The 23,526-nt window shown below is 48.6% G+C and overlaps 4 protein-coding genes across 4 annotated transcripts; 2 read left to right on the top strand and 2 right to left on the bottom strand.

Moving 5' to 3' along the window:
- Positions 1 to 6,348: 6,348 nt before the first annotated feature.
- EMWEY_00019760 (1-O-acylceramide synthase, putative) lies at positions 6,349 to 9,186 on the top strand (the record flags this gene model as incomplete). Its single annotated transcript, XM_013480245.1, has 7 exons — positions 6,349 to 6,411; positions 6,620 to 6,820; positions 7,070 to 7,290; positions 7,572 to 7,695; positions 7,881 to 8,381; positions 8,583 to 8,677; positions 9,009 to 9,186. 7 exons carry the CDS (start codon positions 6,349 to 6,351, stop codon positions 9,184 to 9,186), a joined length of 1,383 nt encoding a protein of 460 aa, XP_013335699.1.
- A 1,754-nt stretch (positions 9,187 to 10,940) lies between these two features.
- EMWEY_00019750 (hypothetical protein, conserved) lies at positions 10,941 to 12,572 on the bottom strand (the record flags this gene model as incomplete). Its single annotated transcript, XM_013480244.1, has 4 exons — positions 10,941 to 11,034; positions 11,260 to 11,315; positions 11,840 to 11,953; positions 12,480 to 12,572. 4 exons carry the CDS (start codon positions 12,570 to 12,572, stop codon positions 10,941 to 10,943), a joined length of 357 nt encoding a protein of 118 aa, XP_013335698.1.
- A 3,693-nt stretch (positions 12,573 to 16,265) lies between these two features.
- EMWEY_00019740 (hypothetical protein, conserved) lies at positions 16,266 to 18,743 on the top strand (the record flags this gene model as incomplete). The annotated part of the gene is made up of 1 exon (XM_013480243.1): positions 16,266 to 18,743. The coding sequence occupies one exon, from the start codon at positions 16,266 to 16,268 to the stop codon at positions 18,741 to 18,743; it is 2,478 nt and encodes an 825-aa protein (XP_013335697.1).
- Positions 18,744 to 20,083: 1,340 nt separating this feature from the next.
- EMWEY_00019730 (hypothetical protein, conserved) lies at positions 20,084 to 22,978 on the bottom strand (the record flags this gene model as incomplete). The annotated part of the gene is made up of 2 exons (XM_013480242.1): positions 20,084 to 20,224; positions 21,412 to 22,978. Coding segments are annotated over 2 exons (1,708 nt in total), but the record flags the coding sequence as incomplete, so codon positions are not given.
- Between the last annotated feature and the right edge of the window lie 548 nt (positions 22,979 to 23,526).

Here is a 23,526-nt window from a genome sequence, read left to right as displayed (position 1 = left end):
GCTACTGAGAGTTAAGCGAGTGTTTAAAAGCTGTCTTAGTTCGTGCATCAAAAGGGGGCTGTGACATGCTTGTATGAGATCCTACCATGCAGCCCGAGTAGCAAGCGCGAAGAAGGGTGTGGCGCAACAAAAAAGGTGCTTTCTCCCTCCCCGCGTTCGCCTCATCCCCGTGTGCCACCGTGGCCAGGGTACCTTATGGCTGGAGAAAAATACTTTGCTTTTTAAGAACGCAAGGCTGTTTTGATCCTGATTGAATCCCAAGGGGTTCCTCCGCTAAATTTGAGGAGTCCTCGCCAACAACACCGTACGGTTCAAGGGTGCAGGTGCGAGCAACGGAACCGCCGCATTCACATGACAGGAGAGACGGTACCTCTTAGAGCCCATCCAGGCAAAGGTGTTATTGCCCCGAATGCGACAATCGCTATGGAAATGACCAGAATTAAGCTCGTACAAGAGAAGGTGTTGCTATAACGGTGAACCAGTTTAGACGGATATAGGGAGCGAGTTCAGACGACAACCAGGGATTGCTGTAGGCAGAAAGCCGTGGAGACGAGAGGGGTCTTGCTTCAGCCTCTATGTAATATGTGTGGTGAGCGATACGCGGAATGGAGCCGCATACGAACTGGAGGAGCGGGACTGAGCACCGCCTTGAGCAGAAGCAACAAAGACCGAATCCCCTACAAAGAGAAAACGACCTCAGTACGCACCAAAAACGAAGGAGCAAGGAGCCACATCAAACATTTGATGTCGTCACCAGCACTAGCGCTCAACGTCTCCTGCAAAAGCACCGACGCCAGTGACACACCCGACATGGCAGCGAAGACACCAAATAACGTCCATCTACACACACTGTTCCTAAGAGAAACCAAGCTGCAAAGCATACCATTACGGCTCTTTTTTTTTGTTGTCACCGAAACAGTCATTGGGCATTTATGTTGCTATGCTCCGTCCCACGGTGAGCAATGGACGGCGCCTTAAGCGCGAAAATACAGAGAATGATATTTAGTGGTACCAGGCAAGTGGGCCTCAGCCTGACGTATGTTGCAGTTTCGTTTATCACAGACATTTTCAGGAAGAAACGCTACTGTCGGTGGCAGGATGAGCCTCCAACCGATAACGTCACGTGTTCGGTTTCTCACCATAGAAAGCCAAAAATGCCATCACTAATTTCCACAAACAGCTTGCACCAACGTAGGCATATACGAAAAGGCAGAGGAAACGGTAGCTTTTTGCTTGCATATCATGCGCTTTTACACTACCCCCAAGCGTTTCTCTGTCTTAATTTTAGGTTGGCCGGTTTAGATTACGTTCATTAGGAAGCATTTTTAGTTGTGCAGGGGGCTGAACAGCCGAAGGTGTTCGTCGTGCATTGGGTCGTTCTTCTTGGATGAATGTGTTGGGCGCTTGATTTTTAGGTTCGTCTTCACTGTCAAGATGCCACAGTGGCATTCATATCAGTTTTCTCAGACGGTTCGAGACATCACAGAACATCCTGCGAGCTCAATTGCCTTCAGTTTCAGAGAACTTGCTGCTTTTCTGTGGGACGAGATCCTAGACACATGTGCGAACGAGAAGCAAAGGCCACAGGAAAACTGCATAATATGTTCAGTTGCCAAAAACTGTCATACGTCGGAGTTTTTGTTTTTTCTCCAGATTAGGATAAGCCCAGCCCGCCCCAAATCTCGCCTCGCATGCAGCTTGGCGTTGGCGCTGACAGAGGTTCAATACATACGTTTTTGTCATATTCGGAAGTCTGCATTAACACTAGGCTTCAAAATCCGGGGTAAGAAAGCGAGCACCGTAATGGTCAGAGGCAACGCCAGTGGACTTGCCTGCCCGAGATGCCAGCGGCCGGCAGCAGCATCCCCAGAAGCCAGTTGCTGTTGTGAACTCGTGAACTCGCCTAGCCAATTTTCCACTTCCCTACTTTCAGTTCACTTAGTTCACTCAGCATTCATGTCTTTTTCTCTTCGCCTCCATGCAATCGCCATGTTTGTGCAATCGTCTTGTCGCGAAGATCAGCGTGTGTTGATTGTGTGCTGCGGAGCACTCCACAGACACAGGCTTGTCGTTCGAGATACGCCAATCGGCCAAGAGCGAGTAATCGAGTGCCATCCTGGCCGTGTTGGCGTTTCTCACGGTTAGTTTGTGCGTGCTTTTCTACTACGGCCGTCCGATGATGTACTCATGAACTTGATGCCTGGCAGCTGTGCAGCACACACCATGGCTTCCCGCAACACTAGTGCACTGCATTTCTTATCACATAAGCCCCCAAAGAAGTTGACAGCATGCCAAGCCAGGTTCTCTATGCACAGATGGAAGGCAATGATGGCGCATATGAGGCATTTTTGAGGGTCTAAAAAATCCTCTGGCCATAGGCATATGCCACACTGTACGCTAACGTTCTTAGCCGAGCATTTCCAAAGCCTCCAATGCTAACAAAGAAGTACACTGCCTTCTCGTCCTGTTCGTATGAGAAACTCTACCATTCTCCGTAATGCAAACGAGTGCAGCTTTCAGCTCCGATTTCTCCCCTGGCATTGACCTCTTACTGTCTAGACGGCAGATATGGTCAACTTGCCGCTTGTACCTACGTCTAGCTGGGACGGATAAATCATTTTACACGGGCACACTCTAATTTGTCATGAGCAGTTTAGCCTGTCCATACGTCGCTATTGAATGCACACATAGTGAAAACATTCCAGTCCGCAGGAGCTCTAACCCAAGGCGCTCTAACTCCAGCAGCAGCGAGCAGGAAGCACTCCTCACCTGGACCTCTCTTCCAAAACAGCCAGGAACCTACTCCGGGTTGCTGTGTTTCACCTTCTCCTAATTCTTTCCAGGTGCAGTCTGGAAGTCCCTTTCAGTTTTATTGCTTGGGGAGGGTTCGCAACCAGAAACCGCTGACTGTGCAAATTTGTTGGTGTGAAAGGCCCACCAAATGCACGCTCACTGTGGTGGCACAGTAGGCAGTTCTCACCCCAGCAGTCCATTTCCTGGCTTCCTCCTGTTTCTTGAGCCCTTCTGCATATTCAAGTATCGGCCGTTCAGTGAGCAGTGTTTTTGCGGGAGAAAAAAGCCAGGCCTGCTGGATAGAGGGCAGGCCCTTTCCAGTAGACCAAAGGAAATTTCTTACATGGCAACCAAGGAGATAAGGCATCTAGGAAGAGAATACCTTCCCCCAAGGGAGCTGATTCCAGTTGAGCGACTGGGCTTCCCTCAACAAATCACGTTCCTCAAAGAGGATAACAGCACACGAGGTCCACTTCAGTCGATCCCCACTTACCAGGAGGCATGAAAAAGTCTTCAAGAGCAGTCAAGCTGTAGAGGGTGATGCGCATCTCTCACGGGGAACAGTTTCCTTATTTTAGATTCCCCCAGAATGAGCAACGACGTCAATGAGTGATAGTGTCGAACCTTTATTGTAAGGTACAGCTTGAGGGCTTGTTTGAAGAGAGTGTATGAAGAGAGTAAGCATTGTAAATTTAGACATCGCATCTCCCCCCAGCATACGGCGCATCGAAATTGCCCCCCAGGTAAGGTGGACCTCTGAAACTCCTTGTGTACACATACCAGTGTGTCTGTTGGATGCAATACTACCCGGCGTGCCTCTACGAAGTCTCTACACTGCTGTCCTAAGCCTCTTTGACGAAGCTGTGGTGTCTACCCCTTCAGGTCGTACGCCTCCCACCGCTATAGCCCGCCCGTGTTAATGCAAGCTGTCAGCAGCAGTACGGGTTGCATGTGGCTTCTTCCTAAACAGATCTACTCCTGCTCCACAGGTCAGATCTACTCCTGCTCCACAGGTCTATGCAACTGCAAGCTATGCATGCTCTCTACCACAGAAGATGGAATCGCCCACTCAACAAAGTCGAATGAGGACAGTCAGTTTGTCACCCTTGACATCAGTCAAGGCCGTTTCCAAAAGACAGTAGCACCACTTACGAAGTGGCTGACCACAGAAAGATCTGTGCTGATTTCTCAACTCTTGCACTTCGAGTTAACGGCAGAAACTCTCGATATGGGGAATTTCCGTTCGAACATGAACATAAGGGAGCCCACACGGCGGGGCCACAGCCCCAGCTCCAACAATCACGTATGCCAACCATAATACTTTCGCACTATCTTTACCTGGCTTCACTAGACGTGAAAATAAAAAACGGGATTCCATTGGGCTTCCAGTGCCCTCCAGATAATTGCCCTACCCATGTCCCAAGAACCATACCCTGTGGGGCAAACCCCCAAAGCAATAAATAAAATGTATTCTCCCGCAGACCGCCGGTGGGGCAACCGGAGGATTGCAGCATATTCCAGCCAAATGAGTAACCCTTCGCCTGCACCTCCGCCGAGCTCTGTCGCCTTCTGTCTGCTGCCGTAGTATGTTCTTCCGACGCACGTTCGACCCAGAGCTCATTCGGATGGAAGGCCCATTCTGAACCAGTTTAGAATGGGAGCATCGCCCGCCTCAAAAGTAAACCGAATGAATATTTCCGCGTGAAGGGCCATCCGCAGCACTTTGCGAGGAATTGGATGGGTGTAGTATCTGCAACAGTGACAGTCCATCTGGCCTTGCTTGTTAGCCTCTCTGCCTGCACCTCGCAGTCTTTCGTTGCTTCCAACCTTCCGCGGCGACGTGGACGCAGACGCCTCACAGGTGTACAACTGCCACCGAAGCGGTAGTTGCTCTGCCAGACTTCAACCACCAACGTCAGGTTGATGTGAGCATGACATCTTGCAAAAGGCCTGCAGGCCAACATTAAAATCCTTGGGACTCCTCATAGCAAGAGAAGTAATGCCAATGCTCGTCACGAAGTGCTACTTACTTGCAGCCGCTGCCCTTCCCCTCCTCCCCTTCGTTCGTGTGTTCTTATTTTTGTTTCCTCCCTTGACCATCTTGGGTTTCGCTGGTTGGCTTTTCTTGGTTCCTGATGCTTTTTTGGGGCTTTTCTTAGTCTTTGTACCCCGCGCCCTTCTGCGTCTCGGCGCCGATGTCTGTCTGGTTGACGCGTTCTGCTTGCGTCTTTTTTCTGCTCCCGAGTTCAGCCATAACTGTTCTAATGCATCAAGCCTTGGGCGAAAATGAGAAAGCGATCCTGCAGTAAAGCATTCCTTGCCCTCCCAAGTGTCATCAGCAGCCCCATACCCACTCCATCGTATCCGGTAGTAGAACTTTCCGCCCACTCTCTTGCATGCCAAAACATCGTCAACAACGTAAAGCTGGCCTTTCTTATCTCCCATGTTTGCTTTACGGAATGTCAAAAGCAGAGGTAGACACAGGAGTGGAGAACACAGTAATTCAACCTTACACGAGAATGTCCTGCAAGACCCAACAGTCACCCTGAGCTGTGAAGCTCTAGCGGCGTCGCTTTCTGCTAGTACCTTAAACCTCACGTAGATATTCATGCCTCACTTCAAAAAGTCAATTAAAAGGAAACCACCCGCGGTTGCAGGGCCAGTGGAAGTGTGCAGCTCCAAGACAGGGGGGACGGTGAGCTACATAGAATAACTGTGCAATTCAGCCAATGGCTTGAAAAGGAGGAAGAGATTCGGTTAGTTTATGAGCAAACTATCATAAAGCCAGCTTTATTCACATCTGCTTGCCGCACACCCAGCTGGAAAGCACTTCGAGGCGCCCATATCCCCGAGCGGTCCGTGCACCAGACCGTTTGCCGTGGCAAAGGCTTCCAGAGGAAATGCATGCAAATAAGGTGGGATGGTGAGTGTTTTCTTTTACTATTATTACCATATTATTATTTTGTTATTATTCCTCTACTGGTCTATATTCATCCTTGGATTCATCTTAACAGCCTGTTAACGGGTGCACAACACGGCTTCTCCATGGTGTGCGCCTTCTTCCTAGCTTGGCAAGCAGCAGTGTTGGCTCTTTTAATCATTGAGGATGAATCTAGTGTAGTGGCGTAGAAACGTGTCTAGCTATTCTGGGGATCTATCGCCACGGAGATGCTTTGTTATAGAGCAAAATCACTGCGAGGCCCCGGACCAATCCGGCGGCACGCACCACTCTATGCCTTATTTTGTGTTTGGTGCCTGCTCATGCACCTCCAGCTGGTTGAGTTGTGTGCTGAGACGCCATCAAAGTTAACTGACTCTAGTGGGCTTGAACGTGGAAATGAAGGAGAGGCAGTGTGCGCGACGAGCATTCCTGAGCATCCGATCTTTATGCTCCCAGGGGTAGCAGGCAGTGGTCTAATGATCAGTGCCAAGGACGCCTCCCTTCCACGCTGCAACCATTCTTCGCCCGTCTCGTTCCCAGTTCCATTCAGGCTGTGGGCCTCGCTCTCCCTTGTTTGGCCTCCGCGTTCCCACCAGCTTTGTTGGATGGATATGATGCAGCCAACTGCAGATGAGAAGGGAGAGGTTTATGCCAGTAAAGAGGGAGTCAACATTGATGTAAGTCAGTGCCATCTTGGAATACCGCTTTGCTTAAACATTGGCTTTCGCCCGTTGGTCTGTGATTAATATATGTATCGGGCATGAACTGCACCCAAGTATAGTTTTCTTTAGATGTGCTCACTGTCTGTTCAGCTACCTACGGTGGCACAGACCACAGTTCCAGAGATTGCGTGTTACCAACAAGTTGTTTTTAATCTATTTTCAGGTCGACAGCTATGGGACTGCGCACGGGTTCGACTATTTGGACTACTTCTACAACGAACGGATTGGAATACCAGGCACGGCGTACTTCCACATGATGCTACGCACGTTCTACGCATTGGGCTACCAGGAGGGCAAATCCCTCATAGGCATACCATATGATTGGCGGCTTCCCCCTTGGCAGGCAAGTTGGATCCGAGTTCTTGTACACGAGTGTAAATTACTGCAGAAGAGTTGCAGATCGTGAGGTGCTCTACACTCTGACAGCCGGGAGGGCAGGGAGGGCGAGCACGGAGACTCAGTGGCTATGCATTGTTTGTTTCGCCATGCTGCTGCTTATAATTGAGGGCGATATTTGGGAGGTGAACATCCACAAGGCATACATATGCAGATTGCAGCTGCTCCAAGCGCAATTTTGGGGATGTTCAAAACTCTACGGTGTGTTGAATTGTAGATGGATTTTGCTCGTCTGAAGCTCGAGATAGAAACACGGGTTGAAGCCATGGGAGGAGCAAAGGCAGACGTGCTAGTGCACAGTTTGGGGTCTGTTGTCTTTAATTATTTTCTCAACAAAGTGGTGGATCAGCAGTGGAAGGACAGATATATCAACTCATACACCCTCGTTGCTCCTGCAACGGGTGGAAGCTTTAAAGCAATCAAAGCTATTCTTACTGGGTGAGACCCCATGCGTCAGTCAAAATAAAGGGTTTCGTTGCTGCAGTCTCAGCATGCATTAAGTACCGCATAACGCGTACTGATCTGGACGGTGTGCTTACTGCAGTAGTGGTCGTGTAACAGGTAGACAACACAAACAAGGAGACATAAGTTTGTGAAAGTAAATGGGGAGCTTGCGGATGAAGGCAGTCTACATTGCCATAACTTGTGGCCTTTTTAAGTAGGTATTGTGGAGTGGGAATTGGTTCCTGCTTGTGTTTATTGTATTTCTTGCGTTCAAGGTACAATGACCCCGTCGACTTGACGTTCTGGACTCTGCTCGATATCAGTCTTATTCCTGTGGACATTTTACGGGACCTCTCCCGAAGTCTTGGTTCTATCTATGCCCTCCTGCCGGACATCGACGTAAGAAATGCTCTGCGGACTACAGCCCCTCGTTAACACAGTTGAGATTATTGTTTATAATGTGCGTGTGGGTAGTTACACGGAGATGTGCCCCCGTGAGTACTAATGCCTCTGTAATTTGTTTCAAGCGCTGCCCGACAGTGAAAGAGGGACGGTGGATTTCCGCTTCGCGTTTTGCCATTCAGCTCTACGGACAAGACCATTTGGTTGTGCGACAGTTGCTACCGAAAAAACCGGGTTCCCCTTCCCCTGCAGTCTCTGCTAGTGGCCCAGATGGAAAGGCTCAAAAGAGTACGCCGGTGGACGGCCGAATTCTGGAATTCAGGAGACTGTCGGAAACAGCACCACAGGCTGACTGGACTGAGCAAATGGTGAAGGCGGTTGCGCTGGGAGACAGCGAGACAGAAGCTTTGGGGACTTCGTCAAAGATGCAACATGAGAGGGAGGAGTTGGTGCAAAACGCAACTATTAAGCAGATCGCACAGCGAACGCTGCAGGTGCAGCGCTACGGAACAGAGGCGCAGGAAAGCATGGAAGCAATAAGCCATATGATGGCTGAAGCAGCAGAAGATTTCGAAGAAGTTGTATACACCTTGGGCAATTGGACGATGTTGTTGGAGCCGGAATTGCGAGTTCGTGCGGAAACCGCCAGAGAACGCATGCAGGGGATCTTGAAGGACCCAGGGGTGAGGGGCGCCTATTCGCAGCAATTTATGGACTGCTTCACTCGGAAAAAGAGGACAGGATGAAATGCTGAGGCAATTCATACTTTCAAATATTCCAATTTCTGCACTAGAACCACAGGTCTAGAAGCCTTCGTCAATCACGTTTGGAAATACATTCAACATGTGGCTGTGCACGTGTTTACTGTCTTTATCCCTTCCCAGGTTCCTACGAGGTGCATTTGGAGCGTCTTCAGTTTTCCTTCTACTGATGTTGGCTATATTTACGCGGGCACTGATCTCTCTCGCAAGCCCATCCCGTAGGGCAGCATGAGACGAAACCCCAGTACAGTCAACAACAGCACTTGTTGCTGTACTCGGCTTCAGATTGAAACACAACTTAATTAACGAAGAGGCTGACGTCTACGTTACAAGCACCGTAGATGAATATGGCAAAATGATGGGCAGGGGGGCCTGTGGTTAGTTAGTTGCTGTGGTTAGTTGCGAAGTTGTCTGTCTGTGTCTTTTACATGTGTGCTGTCAGTGTTTCGTTTAGCGCTTTCTGGTTGTAGTGCAGGCGCACGTGTAAGGAGTCGTGAGTCTGGTTTTATACAGATTCCTTCGTCCTTGTGTCTTGCCGTTTTTATGCAGAGTTTTGGACGTTGGGGATGATACGGTTCCCCTGCGGTCCCTCTCAGTTTGTGCAGGATGGGCATCGACTTTCGAGGTGAAGACGTTCAGAAATTTAGACCACATGTTTATATTTGGGGACGGCGAATTCAATAGTTACATTAAGGTTGCTTTTGGAAAGAAGGATGAGAAGGAATGATACACGAGGCGCACAAACCCGTGTGTAATAGCGAAAACGTGGTGGACGCAAAAACACACCAGGTTCCAGCTCAGTCTACCTCTGGTGCTACAGCCATGCAAGTCCACAGATGCAGAAGCGTTTCTCCGAAGGGGACGTTTACATATTTAACTGGTACCAGGCGTACCAACACATTTCCTATCAAAATATTTTTTGGCAGGCGGGCGAAGGAAACAACGAAGTTCGTCACATTGCCTGAATGTGTAGACATTACATGTTTGAGCTGCTCATCAGTCTGTAGCCGTGCCAACCAGTGTTGTAGAACAGTATTCATGACAAATTGATCTCAAGGGGAAGACAGGTAAAGGGCTGATGGTCCTATACTACTTCTGACGCACAAAGCGCCCATAAGACTTGAATGCAGCCCTAGATGACACGCCAAACTACGAGGTCGTTGCCCACCCTCAATAGAAGACGGGAGGGACGCCAGCTAGTTAAAACACGTTAAACGTGCAGTCAGAGGCTTGGATGTTCTACCTCCATGCCTCCCTCACTGGCGTTATTGGGTGCGTGTGAATATTTGCACGTATGAGCGCATACTTTCACGCATAAATCTGACTATGTAATTCAAGTGCCAGGCGCAGGCTGAAAAAACTAGTTAGCTACCAGTTTAAGATGGAGAAATATTGAATTACGTAAAAAACGAGTTGCCAATCCTGTATATCTGCTGGCGGAGAGGCGCAGCTGGGCCTCATGAAGTCCAAATCGCAAGCCATCAGACGTCGAGGTATATTTGTAGAATACTCCTGCTGTGTATTTACCACAAACCATCCACTTTGCGCTGCTCTAGTTACAACAGCCGTGTTTATTGTCCGTACCTCATGCATATTAGCGAGGTAACGGAATTCGACTCGCACTGTACACATATGTGTGCATGTGCAAATTAATACACAAATGAGTATGTATAAGTTATTCACAGGTATGCGTGCATCTATGAACACAGATCACGCGCACATGCGTTTCCACGCTTACACATGTGCGCAAACTTCTCCCAAATTTGGCATTACGCGCGATCCCTACAAAAATAAGAGGGCGTTAGTGCACCTATTCGTCATATACAAACGCACCCAAGCATATGCGCATACATGCAGACAGGCATCAACATGCATGGAACTCTAGACAGCATGCTCAGGGAGTTGAGCTTGCACCGCTACAGGCCAAGAAATCGCTGCGAGTAGGAGCAGCAAAAAGATAAGCGACCCCTTGCCAACTCTGACCGCGCACAACAACGAAACGCATTCTGAGCGCTTAACTCCGACTTCCAGAGTAGCTGTCCTTCTCGAACATTCTACAATCTTCTGAGCTGCTGATCTGGCAACGTTCGTGTCGGAACACCTGGTAGGAGTTGACGGCGTGCCCGGATAAGTCGCTCTGAGGGGAGCTGTGGAGGGAGAAACGGTTGACGGCCCCAGCCGCCTCGTGGCTGGGGGCCTCCTTCCATTTAGAGTTGCAGCCACCCTTCTGCAGAAAGTTCAACAGAAAAAACATGGAGAAGCACTTGTTGCTAGCTCTCTATACACTCTGCGCAGATGTGTCTAGTGAAATAAGAAGACAAAATGCACCAAGAGACTGCAACTCACGAGGAATGGGGAGGCGACTGCGTCATGGCAGCGGTACGCAAGCTGCAGCAACATGCAGAGAGAGAAGACGGCAAAGCAGAGGATGCAACCAAGCTACCAAGAACAGGCAAATCACTCGCTCAGTGCTATGTGTATTCAATACCGTTGTATGACAGAGTCTTTCCGCTCTATTGCATCCCTAAAATGCCGGCGCTGCTTCATCTTCTCAGATTTTAGCCAAGCATTTTCACTGCAGAAAAACACTCGAAAAGCATTCCAATGTTCAATCAAACCAAAGAGAAACAAGGGGGCTGAGGGCTCTGGCTAGGGCATGGGGCAACTAGGCCGTCAGCTGCGAAATTTGCAGTGCATTCTTTTGCTGGTGTCAGTGGCGACTAGAGGCAGCGACGCAGCCAAACTAAGTGTCCCGTGTTTTAAAAGTTCGAGTGTAAACCGCTGGTTCCACTCTCCTCACCTCTGGAGCTCACAGATGACACTGTGCTGCAGCTTCAGCGCATCGCGGATGTCCTCCTGTGGCAATTAGCAAGCATGAACAATGTGACAGGTAGGCTTATTTCGAGGTTCCCTTGCACTCCCACAGAGCAACACGGCTTATCTTGCCCCAACAAAGCTCGTGCACACGTCTCCACTGAATCGTATACGGGCGGAGAGCGTATGCATGGGGTAGAGGGAGAAGCATGAGGTTCCTGCTCACGCCGTTTCTCTCCTGAAAAAACTCCAGTGCCCTTGTCTCGCTCATCGTCGCTGCTTCTGCCAAACTGCAGAGGGAAAAAGAAACAACGGAAAGAAATCCAAGACGTACAGTGGATAAAAGAGACGGGACACATGATTTCTCTCCCAATCCAATTCCTCACGCCCACCCCACCCAACTCCCACTGTAATCCAAGTTTATGGTATGAATAAAATGCATGCACAACACATAATTACTATGTATCAATTACACCCTACACACTGTGGAGGCCTCACTACTGTCTTCTGGTGGCTTGAAAGAGAAGTTCCTTTTTCACTTGATGTAGTTCCGTAGTAAGGCGTACCCTGCAGGCGTTTGCCCGACTAAGACGGGAGCGGAAATCTGAGACGCGTGCCTCTGCCTGGGAAGCTCTCAACATATGAGAGCTTGCCTCTAGCTGAAGCAACCGCACGCGGTCCTGCAACATAAGCAAACACGAACCTTCACTGCTGGACCAATACGCCAAGGCATGTTTGTTTGGGAACAGTTACATTCACTTAATGATTTATAACATATAGTCTACTTCGGCGTTCTCATACGCATTCTGATTTTCGCCCTCGTTCCCAGTGAGCAAACGACAAAAATCCTTTCAGCTTTGCCTTCAAAATGCGGGAGGTTCACAGGCAAAGCCATATTGGTCAGTTACGGTTTATATATATACCTAAGCATGCATATACATATATGCCCTGTTTCATTTACATATTCAATGAATACGCGGCTGGGTAAGCTGACTTCAACGCAATCAGAATGAAGGGGACAAAACAGCTGGCATATAGAGGAAGACAAAAGCCGCAGGTATGTCACTGTAAAGAAGAAGCAGCAACGGGCGTGAATGTGATGTTTCTTATAAGGGTTATTTGACGCAGAAAATGTGCTTCTCCGCATATGGTTTACTTGGTACATAAAATCAGCGGCTTTTTATTGGGCCCTTCGAATATGTTTACCTTCAGCTCAACGAATTCCCGCACGCGTTCTGTATCGGCTCTCATGAGCGCATTAACAGTTTCCTTGGCCATTGCGAGGCGAGTCTGAAACATGTGCACACAACTAAGTGCGCTCATTCACCGCGCAGCTCCATAATTGTTTGTGCTGAAAAGCAATAAATACAACACAATATCGTGCTTGTCAAGGGGAGTTCGTCGCAGCAGCGAATCTTACCTGAAGAACAGCAGTTTGACTCTCCTCTTCCGTCGAGTCGGCATCTGAGGATAAACAACAAAAGTGTGGAGCCGTATTTCTTCTTATCTTCAATCCTCTGCAGTAAGGGAGGGAGCGTCGGCTCCATCCCCCGTTGCATGACGGAGGAGTAGATGTTTGCCAGCCTAATTCTTATAAAAGCGAATCGGCTTCATACGTACTTGCAGTTGGCCGAGTTAATTCAAACTGGAGCCGTACGACCTCTGAAGCTCTACACGAAATTCTGCACACAGGGCAGCGCCTGCCCGACATTCCGCTTGGAGAATAAAACCATCTCCTTAAGCTGCACACGCGCATTATACGGAAAAAGCCCTTGCCAGCAACATTTGAAGACGAATTCTCATTATCGTCTCTAACAATAGATAATTCGCCACTGGTAGACACAGCGACTACTCACGTCTCCTGCAGTAAAGTGGGTCCGAGTTGGCTAAGATATGCAAACCTCCTCACCACTTCTGATGATAGATGTGTCCACACTTCGAAGGAGCAACCAAATCTGCAGTTAGTGGTTCACAGCAGATTGGACAATCTGGCGGAACTCGGACCATTTTCTCGGGAAAAAGCGGTGAAACCTCTCAAGAAATACCTATAATGCCAGATTGAGCAATGAAACATAACTTGTCTGCAACTATCTCCCTGCTTCCCCGAATCTTTTGCGCCTTTCTGCCCCCGATCGTCAGTGGCAGTCTGTAGCTGGCCTGACTGCGCTGCGTAGGAATCCTAGGTGGTTGATCTTGGTGTCCACTCTGTTACTATAGCTGGACTCTACTATTCCCAGCTAATTTTGACTAATTAAGCACAATAACACCAATTAAAACATATTCCGGGTTCCAGGTCCATTATGGAAGATCCAGTATCTCAGAACACAACTCCCCCCCTGTACACTACAGTTGCTGTCTCGAGGCACCCAAGGGAGCAAGCAGGCAGGGAAACCCTTTAACCCACTCATTGTTTCCTATTTCAACATTGTTGCAGTTCACTACTATATCTAAAAATTCGATGAAATGTCTGAAACAAATGTAAACGACGCGTAGCCAGTTCCCGGATCAGACGATCCCTTAAGGCCAAGTGGCCAGTGCCACTCTCCAAAGACGTGGAACTTTGTCTCGTTGTAAAGTTGCTCTCTCAGAAAACAGGTATTCGGAGTGTTCAGCATTAACAGTAGGGCTGCCAAATTAAGGATGGTTTCTTCCCCTTCGGTGACGCGCCTACTGCAGACCCCCATCGGTCTGAGGTATTAACAACATCGTTACACGGATCCCCAGTTTCATGGGGATTGAATCTTATGAGGTCTTAGTTTGACTAAGCATGTCTTGCAGCGCAATACTTCCTTAGTTTTTTCCCTAGCGGGGCTCAAGATTGTCAAAGACATGACGACGTCTGTCTCGTGAAATCGAAGGCATTTCAGTCTACAGTCACACTCGCACAGTACACAGGTTTAGTGGCGTTGGTACGAGGCTCGCAGGCATCTACATTGTTGGATGCACTCTAGAGGAACAGACTGTCATAAATAATCTGCTGTTTGCCTCTTTATTGTTTCAACCTCTAAGAGGATCCTTGCGGTTCCCCTGACCCGGAAGGTTATTCGGTGTAGCATCCAGCTCCTGGTATTCTCAAGGCCTTCCCGAAGGGCAGAATCAGTCAGGAATTCAAATCGCAAGCTGTGTGCTCGCTTAGCTACAAAACACAATCCATGTTGGCCTAGACACTTCGCCCTGGTTCTCCCAGATTCGTGATGCAGACTGCATGAGCCTCAACCCATTCGAATCTTTTGGTGAGAGGGGCAATCTAGTAGCTATAGTTTTTCAGCAGGTTCTTGAATGTGATTTATTCAAATACAGGTCATACGCGGGCTTTGTCGGTACAACGAAAAGAAGAGGGTGGGGTGCTACTCCGTCCATTTGCAGTCTTAAAATTTGCAATGTGGGAATGACGACCGCCTTTCTGAGTGAACTGATAATTCCACGTGTCACCCATGTAGTGTTGTTCAGAGAAAATTTCCTTAATCTCTTCGGGCCTGCCACGTAGTAGCACTAATTTAGTTGCCGTCGGCCTTGCTGCCTGCAACTAGCCCAGATTTATTCATAACTGGGACCGGTCTTTCTGCATTCAGCTCAAAAGGCAGCGCTTGGGTCTTGGTCCATCAAATAAGCAAGCCGTGCATAAGTTAGTGTGACTGGAGTCCAAGTTTTTTGGCCCCCCCACACGTTAGCAATCTCTGTGATGGTATTTTTGACATTTTTGCGGGGGTTGCGAGAGCAAATAGAAAATGGTGCGGCGGCTCAACGTGTGTTTCTACCCCATTTATTCTGTTCATTAAAACCAAGCGAATAGCCCAAACATCCGGTAAGTCAAGCAATTCAAGTAAAAAGGCAAGCCTTTCGATGCTCCCACATAGAGTGGCGTGCCTACTGTATGAACTGCTAGCCATTGATCTGCCTGAGCCACTCAAGTAGAGACGCAGATGGCTTCAAGAGCTGCACCACGCAGAATGAACAAATCTCTTTAGACGGACCCATTTCCTGCTTGAGACGTAGTTCTTCGGCACAACCCTCTACGCGTTAAGATTGTTGATTGTTGCTACGTCGACCTCCGTGTGCACGCAGCCGAACGCTTATTATTTCCACGGATACCCCAGATGCCGAACTTCAAGTGAACACTGTGTCTCATTTCTGATATTCAAAGGCTGCTCCACAGCAAAACAATGGAGGCGTTCACGCAAGAAGGCGCTGCGCAACGTGAAACGTTATCGGGTCCAATGTAGATATTTGCTCCGTTAAATCCGCTTAACTTGTATATATCTAAAAATGCTGAAAATATGCATTAAACCTTGAGTTTTCTATGAAACCAGAACGTGAGATCAAGTCAATGAGAACTACAACCAGGGGACCGAGTGTACTGGGTTGCACAGCCTGTAGGCGCACAAGGGGTGTTGCTTGAGAGACTAGCCATTGTCTACTGCCTGTTGAAAGTAGAAGGAATAATTTATTTTTAATAAGCACTTGTCACAAGAAAACACCTGAAATCTTATTTTTCTTGCTGCTTTCTCTTGGGTCTGTGCTGCCTCGGCTTCCCCACCGCGTCACTTGAGAGTTCGTCGCTTCAATTTCTTTAGACCTTTTCATGGTCTTCTCTTTTTTTACGTTTTTTTGTACTCCTGCGGTTCCTACATGCACCTCTAGAACATTTCAAACCCGTCCGCCCCTCCGCGCCAAGGGCTCTCGTCCCGTAATGGGTTCAAACAGCTGTCGTCGGTGTGGTTGGCTAGCTACCTGATGCGGCTACAGCTCTATATGCAGCTTCGATGACAAGGACAGACTCGTTTGCAGACAGCTACATGTAGAGGGGCTCTCTCTCTGGGGCCTCGTGTTTCCTTAGAGCTGCCTGGGTGGCACGAGGAGAAGGCTTCCTGGCGACGGTCTACGTCGCCAAAAGGGGGCCCTCAGGGCAGGTAACGAACCCCGGGGGCCCCATATAATGCAAAGGGAGGGTGTCTGTCTCGGAAGGTGCATGGTTCTGTTTGTCTGAAGGAGATGTCCGATATCTATACCGTCAAGAAACTTGTAGCTTTTCGATACAATGGGAAGACCCCAGAATGGCGGGTGCGGTGGAAGGGCTACGGCCCCAAGGATGACACGTGGGAGTCGAGGAAGAATCTGCTTATGGACAGCAGATTCGCCTTCAAGGATAAGATGGAGGCAATGGAGAGGGAATACTTGGCAAAGAGAGCGCGAAAAAAATCCCTAAAGAACAGCAGCCAAGCCAGTGCAGCAAAGAGGAATAACGCAGTGGAAACCGGAACATCCACAGGTCCAATTGTAGTGCACGAAACAGATGCTGCGCACGGGACAACCAGCAGTAGCAGCAGCAGCAGTAGCAGCCGGCGTAGCAGTACAAGCAGCAGCAGCAGCAGCGACAGCAGAAGCGCCTCGGAGTTCAGCTGCCCAAAGGAGAGCAGCAGCAGCAGCAGTAGTAGTAGTAGCAGCAGTAGTAGTGGTGGATTCGTGACAGATTCAGATGAATCCATTCGGGGTTCTGTTAATTCTTCCTCACGTAGTCCTAAGAGGCCCAACAGAGCGAAACCTATCCGCACAAGGCGGCGGTGTATAGAGAGCTTGTTGCATGGAGGGAAGGGAGGGCACGGCCCTCAGTCTCCTGAGGCAATAAATCCATCAGTCCGTGCTCCTCCTATTGATAAGGGGGCAGGCAAACCCTCTTCACACCCGTGGGGTAGTGGCAAGGTAGGTGCGGGGCCCCCCGCTGTAACCCCACCATATGCGCAACAGGGGCCCCCAGTTGCTTCATTTGATACGGCACAACACGGGGGCTGCGTGGGGGCCCCCCTATCACCACGTAGAAGTGCAGCTGTGGGTACTGGGAAGAAATACAGGCGTTTAAGACTATCGGGAGAGAAAGGGACGGTAAGGGGGCCCCCCGCTGGCGGCCGTTCGGATGCCTCGTGGGGCCCCTCGGCCCCCTCTAGCTCATGGAAATCCTCTTCGGAAACTGATACAGCAGGGGCCCCTCCTGTTGTTGAGGTCACGGGATTTACTGTGAGTGCACCGAGTGATGACGATGTGGGGCCCCCGTTCTTGCAGGGAGGGGCCCCTGTACAAACTGGCCAGGGGTTTGGTGGTGGGCCCCCCCCGGGACACAACGTGCAGCAGCAGTATGCTTTGCCGCCACCTACGGGAGAGGGGCCCCCTGTTTCCTCTTCGTTGTTTATCACCCCTATATCCTACAACACCCCAGCTGGGGGGGTGGCGATGACGCCTGCGGAGGCCCCTGTTAGCGCAGTAGGTGAAGGGAACTGGGCCCAGGGAGGGCCACAGGGGCCCCCTAGTGCAGAGGTTGCATGCACGCCTTTTAGACAGGAGGCTGCTCCAGCCTCTTCTTGGGAATATGGTGGGGGTTTCCAGGGGCCCCTGGGGATGCCGACAGAACAGGTTCCCCCGGGGCCTCTACCATTAGAGCAGGGGCCAGTGCCCTGCATGCAGGGGGCCCCCACATCCCTGGTTACGCCTGATGAGTGTTGGCCGGGGTCCACCAATGGTACTATGCCTGTTTCTGGAGGGTCTTCTAGTATCCCGACAATGGGGGCCCCCCCTCCTGCTGGGATGAGTATGTCAGTTGCAGCAGCAGGACCAGCACCATCAACAGGAGCAGCAACAACAGGAGGAGCAGGAGGAGTAGGAGGAGCAATAGGAGATGAGGGTATGTGGGGTACAGGGGAGAAAATAAGACAGCAACCTATTTATAGTCTATGGAGTGTAAATCCTTGGGGATTCTCTCAAGGATTAGTAAACAAATTTCCTTGTGAGAATATTTTTCCTGGTCGTGTTCGTGTATTAAAGATTGTTCGTGGTGGGGAGGCAGCAGGAGCAGCAGCAGGAGCAACAGGAGGAGCAGGATTATCAGCAGGAGCAGGAGAAGAAGGTGGTAGTAGTGGTGGTGGTGGTGTACGTGGTGGGGTTGTACACTATATGATTGCTGCTGCTCCTGGGGTTCCTGCTGCAGACCCTAACAGGAACCTTTGCGGCACCTGCTCTATAGCAGAGGCACGCCGCTTCTGCCCGGGGGCCCTCTGTGACTATTTGTTGCGTAAGGCCTTATTTAGGAACGGAGAGAAGCAAGGAGGGCAGCAACAGGCACAAGAACAAATGCACAATATACACTCTAAGGGGCCCCCTAGACAGCAGCAGCAGCAGCAGCAACAACAACAACAGCAGCAGCAGCAACCTGTAAGTCCTGCCAGACAACTCCTTCCTATTGAGAATGCAGACATGCGAGACACTGCAGCAAACCCTCAGGATAGCAGCGGAAGCTACATAGGTGCAAACGTCTGCAGCAGCAACGGCAGCAGCAACGGCAGCAGTAACGGCAGCAGCAACGGCAGCAGCAACAGCAGCAGCAACAGCAGCAGCAACGGTATCTGTAACGGCAGCGACAGCAACAGCAGCAGCAGCAACGGCAAAGACGCTATGGTACCTATACAGTATAACAATACCTAGAGGTCCCATAACGTGATCCAGTTGCTGCTATTGGTGCTGCTGCTGCTGCTCTTGCTGCTGCTGCTGCTGCATTGTTGCATCTTGTGGGTTTCCCCGTGTCCATAGGTATAACCCGCGAGACCCTCGCGAGGTGTACAGACAGACAGACATTGTGTATTCTTTTTTGTTTGTTTCTTTTGTTATTTAATTCTTTTTTCTTTTTACGATGTACCTCTGTCCTTCTGTGCACCTGCTGCTGCTGCTGCTGCTGCTGCTGCTGCTGCTGCTGCTGCTGCTGCACCTGCTGCTGCTGTTGCTGCTGCTGCTGATCGTATTTCTCAGCAGCACTCAGCTAATAATGCTGCTATGCTACTATGCATTATATACAATTAATAATAATAAATACTAGTATGTATAATAGCAATAAGTATATATATAATAAGAGTAAATATAATAATAATAATAATATTAATAATAATAAATAAAGAATTAAATAATAAATTATTATTATGCTGTTTAATTAAATTAATTAATTAATTAATTAATTATATAAAATATATTATTAGTACCCTCCCCCTCCGTAAGAATTTGATGATGGAGAAGAAGAAGAAAAAGAAGAAAAAGAAGAAAAAGAAGAAGAAACCCTTAATAACAACAGGGCACCAACATATATATAATACATATATATATTTATTTATTATTTATTTATTTATTTATTTATTACATATATTATGTGTATATATATGTATATACAACATGTATATATACATATACATCATCATATACATATATACATATATATATAACATATAGCAGCAACAGGCATGTAGAGGGGCCCCCCTAGGGGGCCCCCCTTATGTTGTATCATGTATACACAGCAGCACATATACATATAGTTACTCACCACAGAGGAAAAGGGTTTAGGGTTTAGGGTTTAGGGTTTGAGGAGATAATACAGATGGGCATATACAGACAGACCAACAGATACCCTATGTATATATGTATATATATGTATATGTATATATGTATATGTATATGCATGCATGCATGCATGCATGGGGCTGGGGGTCGTCATGTTCATGTTCATTGTACACTGTGGCAGCAGATAGACAGCAGCCAAGGAACTAAATTATCTGTCTTTTTTTTGCCTCTTTCTTCTGTCTCCTCTCTCCCTCTTTCTTTCTTCTTTTTTTGTCTAATTTATTCTCCTGTCTATTATAGGCAGAGGAAATAATTACCTATTATTTGTTGGGTACGGACCAGTATACCTAGTACTGATCCTTGTACCCAAACCCTAAACCCTAAACCCTAAACCCTAAACCCTAATAAACCCTAAACCCTCTCTAGCGGCTTCTTCCTTTTTAAATCCAAGCTGCAAGGAGGTGGTGGTATTGATGGTGGCTGCTACTGTTGCTGCTACTACTGCTGCTGCTATTACTGCTGCTGCTGCTGCTGCTGTTGTTGCTGCTGCTGCTGTTGTCTGCTGCAGTGGCTGCTGCTTGCTGCAGCACCACCATGCAAGAATAAATCAAATAATACTGAGGAGGCAAATGAGGAAGAGAGGCAGCAAATAATCATCATCTAGTAAATAAATATAATTATATTTATAATTATAATAATATATATAAATATATATACATATACATATATAAATATATATACATATATATGTATACATACATACACAGATAAGAAAGATAATGACACCGCGGGGCACATAAGACATATATATGTATAAATAAATATATATATAAATATATATATAAATATATATATAAATATAGGAAGTAAGTAAGGGATTTAATTAATTAATTAATTAATTAATTAATTAATTAATTAATTAATAGACCTTATATATAAAGGTAAGGAAGGAGGAGGGAGGGAGGGGGGGACGACGGCCCATAAGGTAGTAGCTAGCATAAGAGTAAGAGGGAAAAAAAAAAGGAATAAATAACAATGAATAAATAAACAGCAAAAATAAATAAATAAATAAATAAATAAATAAATAAGGAAAAAGAAGAAGTCAGTCTTCGTACCTCTCCACAGAGGCGGCCAATTGCAGATCTGCAGAGAAAAAAGAAGAAAAAAAAAAGGACAAAAAAAAGAAGAATAAGTACCATTCATCTGCTGCTGCAGCAGCAGCAGGAACAACAGCAGAAGAAGCAGCAGCAGCAGCAGCAGAAAGAACAGCAGCAACAGAAGCAGAATCATTATGTGTGTAAGCAACAGAAAAAACAAAAGGATTAACAGCAGCAGCAGCAGCAGGGACGCATGCAGCAATATACAGCAACCCTCTGTTTATATGCTGCTGCTGGTGCTGCATGTCTGGTGCTGCTGCTGCTGCTGCATGGATGCAGCTATCTGCTGCTGCTGCTGCTGCGTGTATTTCACCCTTGAGGGGCACTTGTTGCATCCAACAGAAGATCCGCTCTGCGCCTCCTACATGCAGGGGGCCCCCCCCCATGGTGTCTTGCCACTGGGGGCCCCTTGGTGGTACGCAGCCGTGCTGCGGACAGCTGGTGGGCCCCTGCAGGAAGCAGAAGCAATGAGGCATTAATAGGGGCCCCCAACCCATACTAGCAGCAGCAGCAGAAGCAAGAGGAAGGGAACGAGGTAATGCATTAAGGTAGGCCCCTGATGGTTGTACAGGGCATGCAGCAGCAGCAGCAGCAGCAGCAAATTGGCATACACAGGACACATGTTGCCCATGTGCCTGTTGTTGCTGTTGCTGCTGCTGCTGTGTCTGAGGAACCTGTTGATGCTGCTGCTGCTGCTGCTGCTGCAGATGACGGTGCAGCAACTCAGCATTAGGATGGGGCTGGCATAGACAAGGGGCAATAGAGGAAGGAGGGAAAGAAAAGAGAGCAGCAGCAGCAGCAGCAGCAGCAGCAGGGGAGTGCTGCACAGCAAGATCGCATGCATTCTGTGAATAGCTAGAGAAAGGATGGGGCCCCCCTCCCCCAGTAAGCTGCTGCTGCAGTCTACCCTGTACAGCAGCAGCACTAGACCCTAGGGGCCCCCAACTTGTGCATGGAGGCCCGCATGGAGGCAGCTGCAGGGGGGGCCCCAGGGCCCACGTACTAGTACCTTCTTCTGCAGACACTGTATCCCCAATAGAGGGGGAGGTGCCTATACACCACGGAGGTGTATTTCCTTGATGTTGTATACTATTATCTAACGAAGCAGCAGCAGCAGCAGCTGCTGCTGCAGCTACTGCATCTAATGCCCCTGCCCCTCCCCCTCCTCCTCCTCCTCCTCCCTTATGGTGTATAGGGCCCCCCTTTGTACCATTAGGGGTCTGTGCTGCGGATACACTCGAGGTTGCTGTCTCGATACCCTCACGAGACAGACGTACACCACGAAGGACACGAGCTCCTCCTCCTCCTCCTCCTGCGCTGTCGTGCTGCTGCTGCTGCTGCTGTTGCTGTTGCTGCTGCTGCTGTGCTGCTGATGAGGAAGAAGAGGAGGAGGAAGAAGACGAGGAAGAGGAGGAGGAGGACTTCAACTGACGGGGAGATCCTGAACGTCTATTATGCCGCTGCTGCTGCTGCTGCTGCAAGCTACCTTCCTGCTGCTGCTGCTGCTGCTGCTGCTGCTGCTTCAGCAGCTTACGGGCCCCACCACCAGACTTCTTACGCGAGTGCATTGTTGTTGTCTCTACTAAGACAGAAGACTGCAGGATATTATTCGTATCCATCCCTTCTTCCTGCTGCTGCTGCTGCTGCTGCTGCTGCTTTGTCTGCTGCTGCTTATGCCGCTGCTGCTGCTGCTGTTGAGGCTGAGACTGTTGCTGTTGCTGATCTGGAGGGTCATTACTCTCTTCCCCCTGCTGCTGCTGCTGCTGCTGCTGCTCTGCTGCGTGCTTAAGCTTTAGTCTCTGTAAGGAAAGTCTTATTTGTTTCTCTGTTTGTTTATCAGGTGTCTCCTCTGCTGTCTCCTTTTTGCTGTCTCCTTTTGTCTTAGATGCAGCAGCAGCAGCAGCAGCAGCAGCAGCAGCTGTCTCCTCTTCGCTTAGTTTGCTGCAGAAGCCATCTTGAGAAGCAGCAGCTGCAGCAGCAGCTGCTGCAGCAGCAGCTGCTGCTGCTTTTGTCTCTACCAGCCTAGACACTCTACGTGTCTGCAGCGCAGGAGCAGCAGCAGCAGCAGGAGCAGGAGGAGTGTCTCCTTCTTCTTCTGTTGCTGTTGTTGTCTCCTTGCTTCCTGTCCCCTGATTCTGTGACCCCAGCAAAAAGGCAATGTTCTTCCTTGCCAGCTGTCTGTACACACCAACAGCAGCAGCAGCAGCAACAGCAGCAGCAACAACAGCAGCAATAGCAACATGTATGCATGCATGCATATGCATATGCATATACTTAATACGTACACCATAAATATACAAGCCCCCCCCTCCCTCCTCTCTCCCTCTGCTGCAGTGTCTGCATGCATACAGCTACTGCTACACTCTATACACACCATCAGCATGCATGCATTTGCATGCATGCATGCATGCATGCATGCATAAATAAATAAATAAATAAATAAATAAATAAATAAATAAATAAATACTTACGTCTTAGGTCTTAACTCTTGTACACCATGAGCATGACGGCAAACTTCTCTTGATGGACAACTTCCTGCTAGCCATAATTGGCATAATTCTGTCTATAAATAAATAAATAAATAAATAAAAAAAAAGAGACAAAAAAGGAGACAAAAAGGAGACAAAAAGGAGACAAATACAGATAAAAGGAGACAAAAACGAGACAAAAACGAGACAACAAGGAGACACCTTATTATAAACAATAATATGCTAATTATATATATT

This window comes from Eimeria maxima, genomic scaffold, assembly GCF_000499605.1.
Source record: "Eimeria maxima Weybridge genomic scaffold, Emw_scaff175, whole genome shotgun sequence".
In the NCBI taxonomy this organism is placed as follows: domain Eukaryota; phylum Apicomplexa; class Conoidasida; order Eucoccidiorida; family Eimeriidae; genus Eimeria; species Eimeria maxima.
The sequence above is the reverse complement of the archived record's forward strand: the minus strand, read 5'-3'. Positions and strand labels throughout refer to the sequence as shown.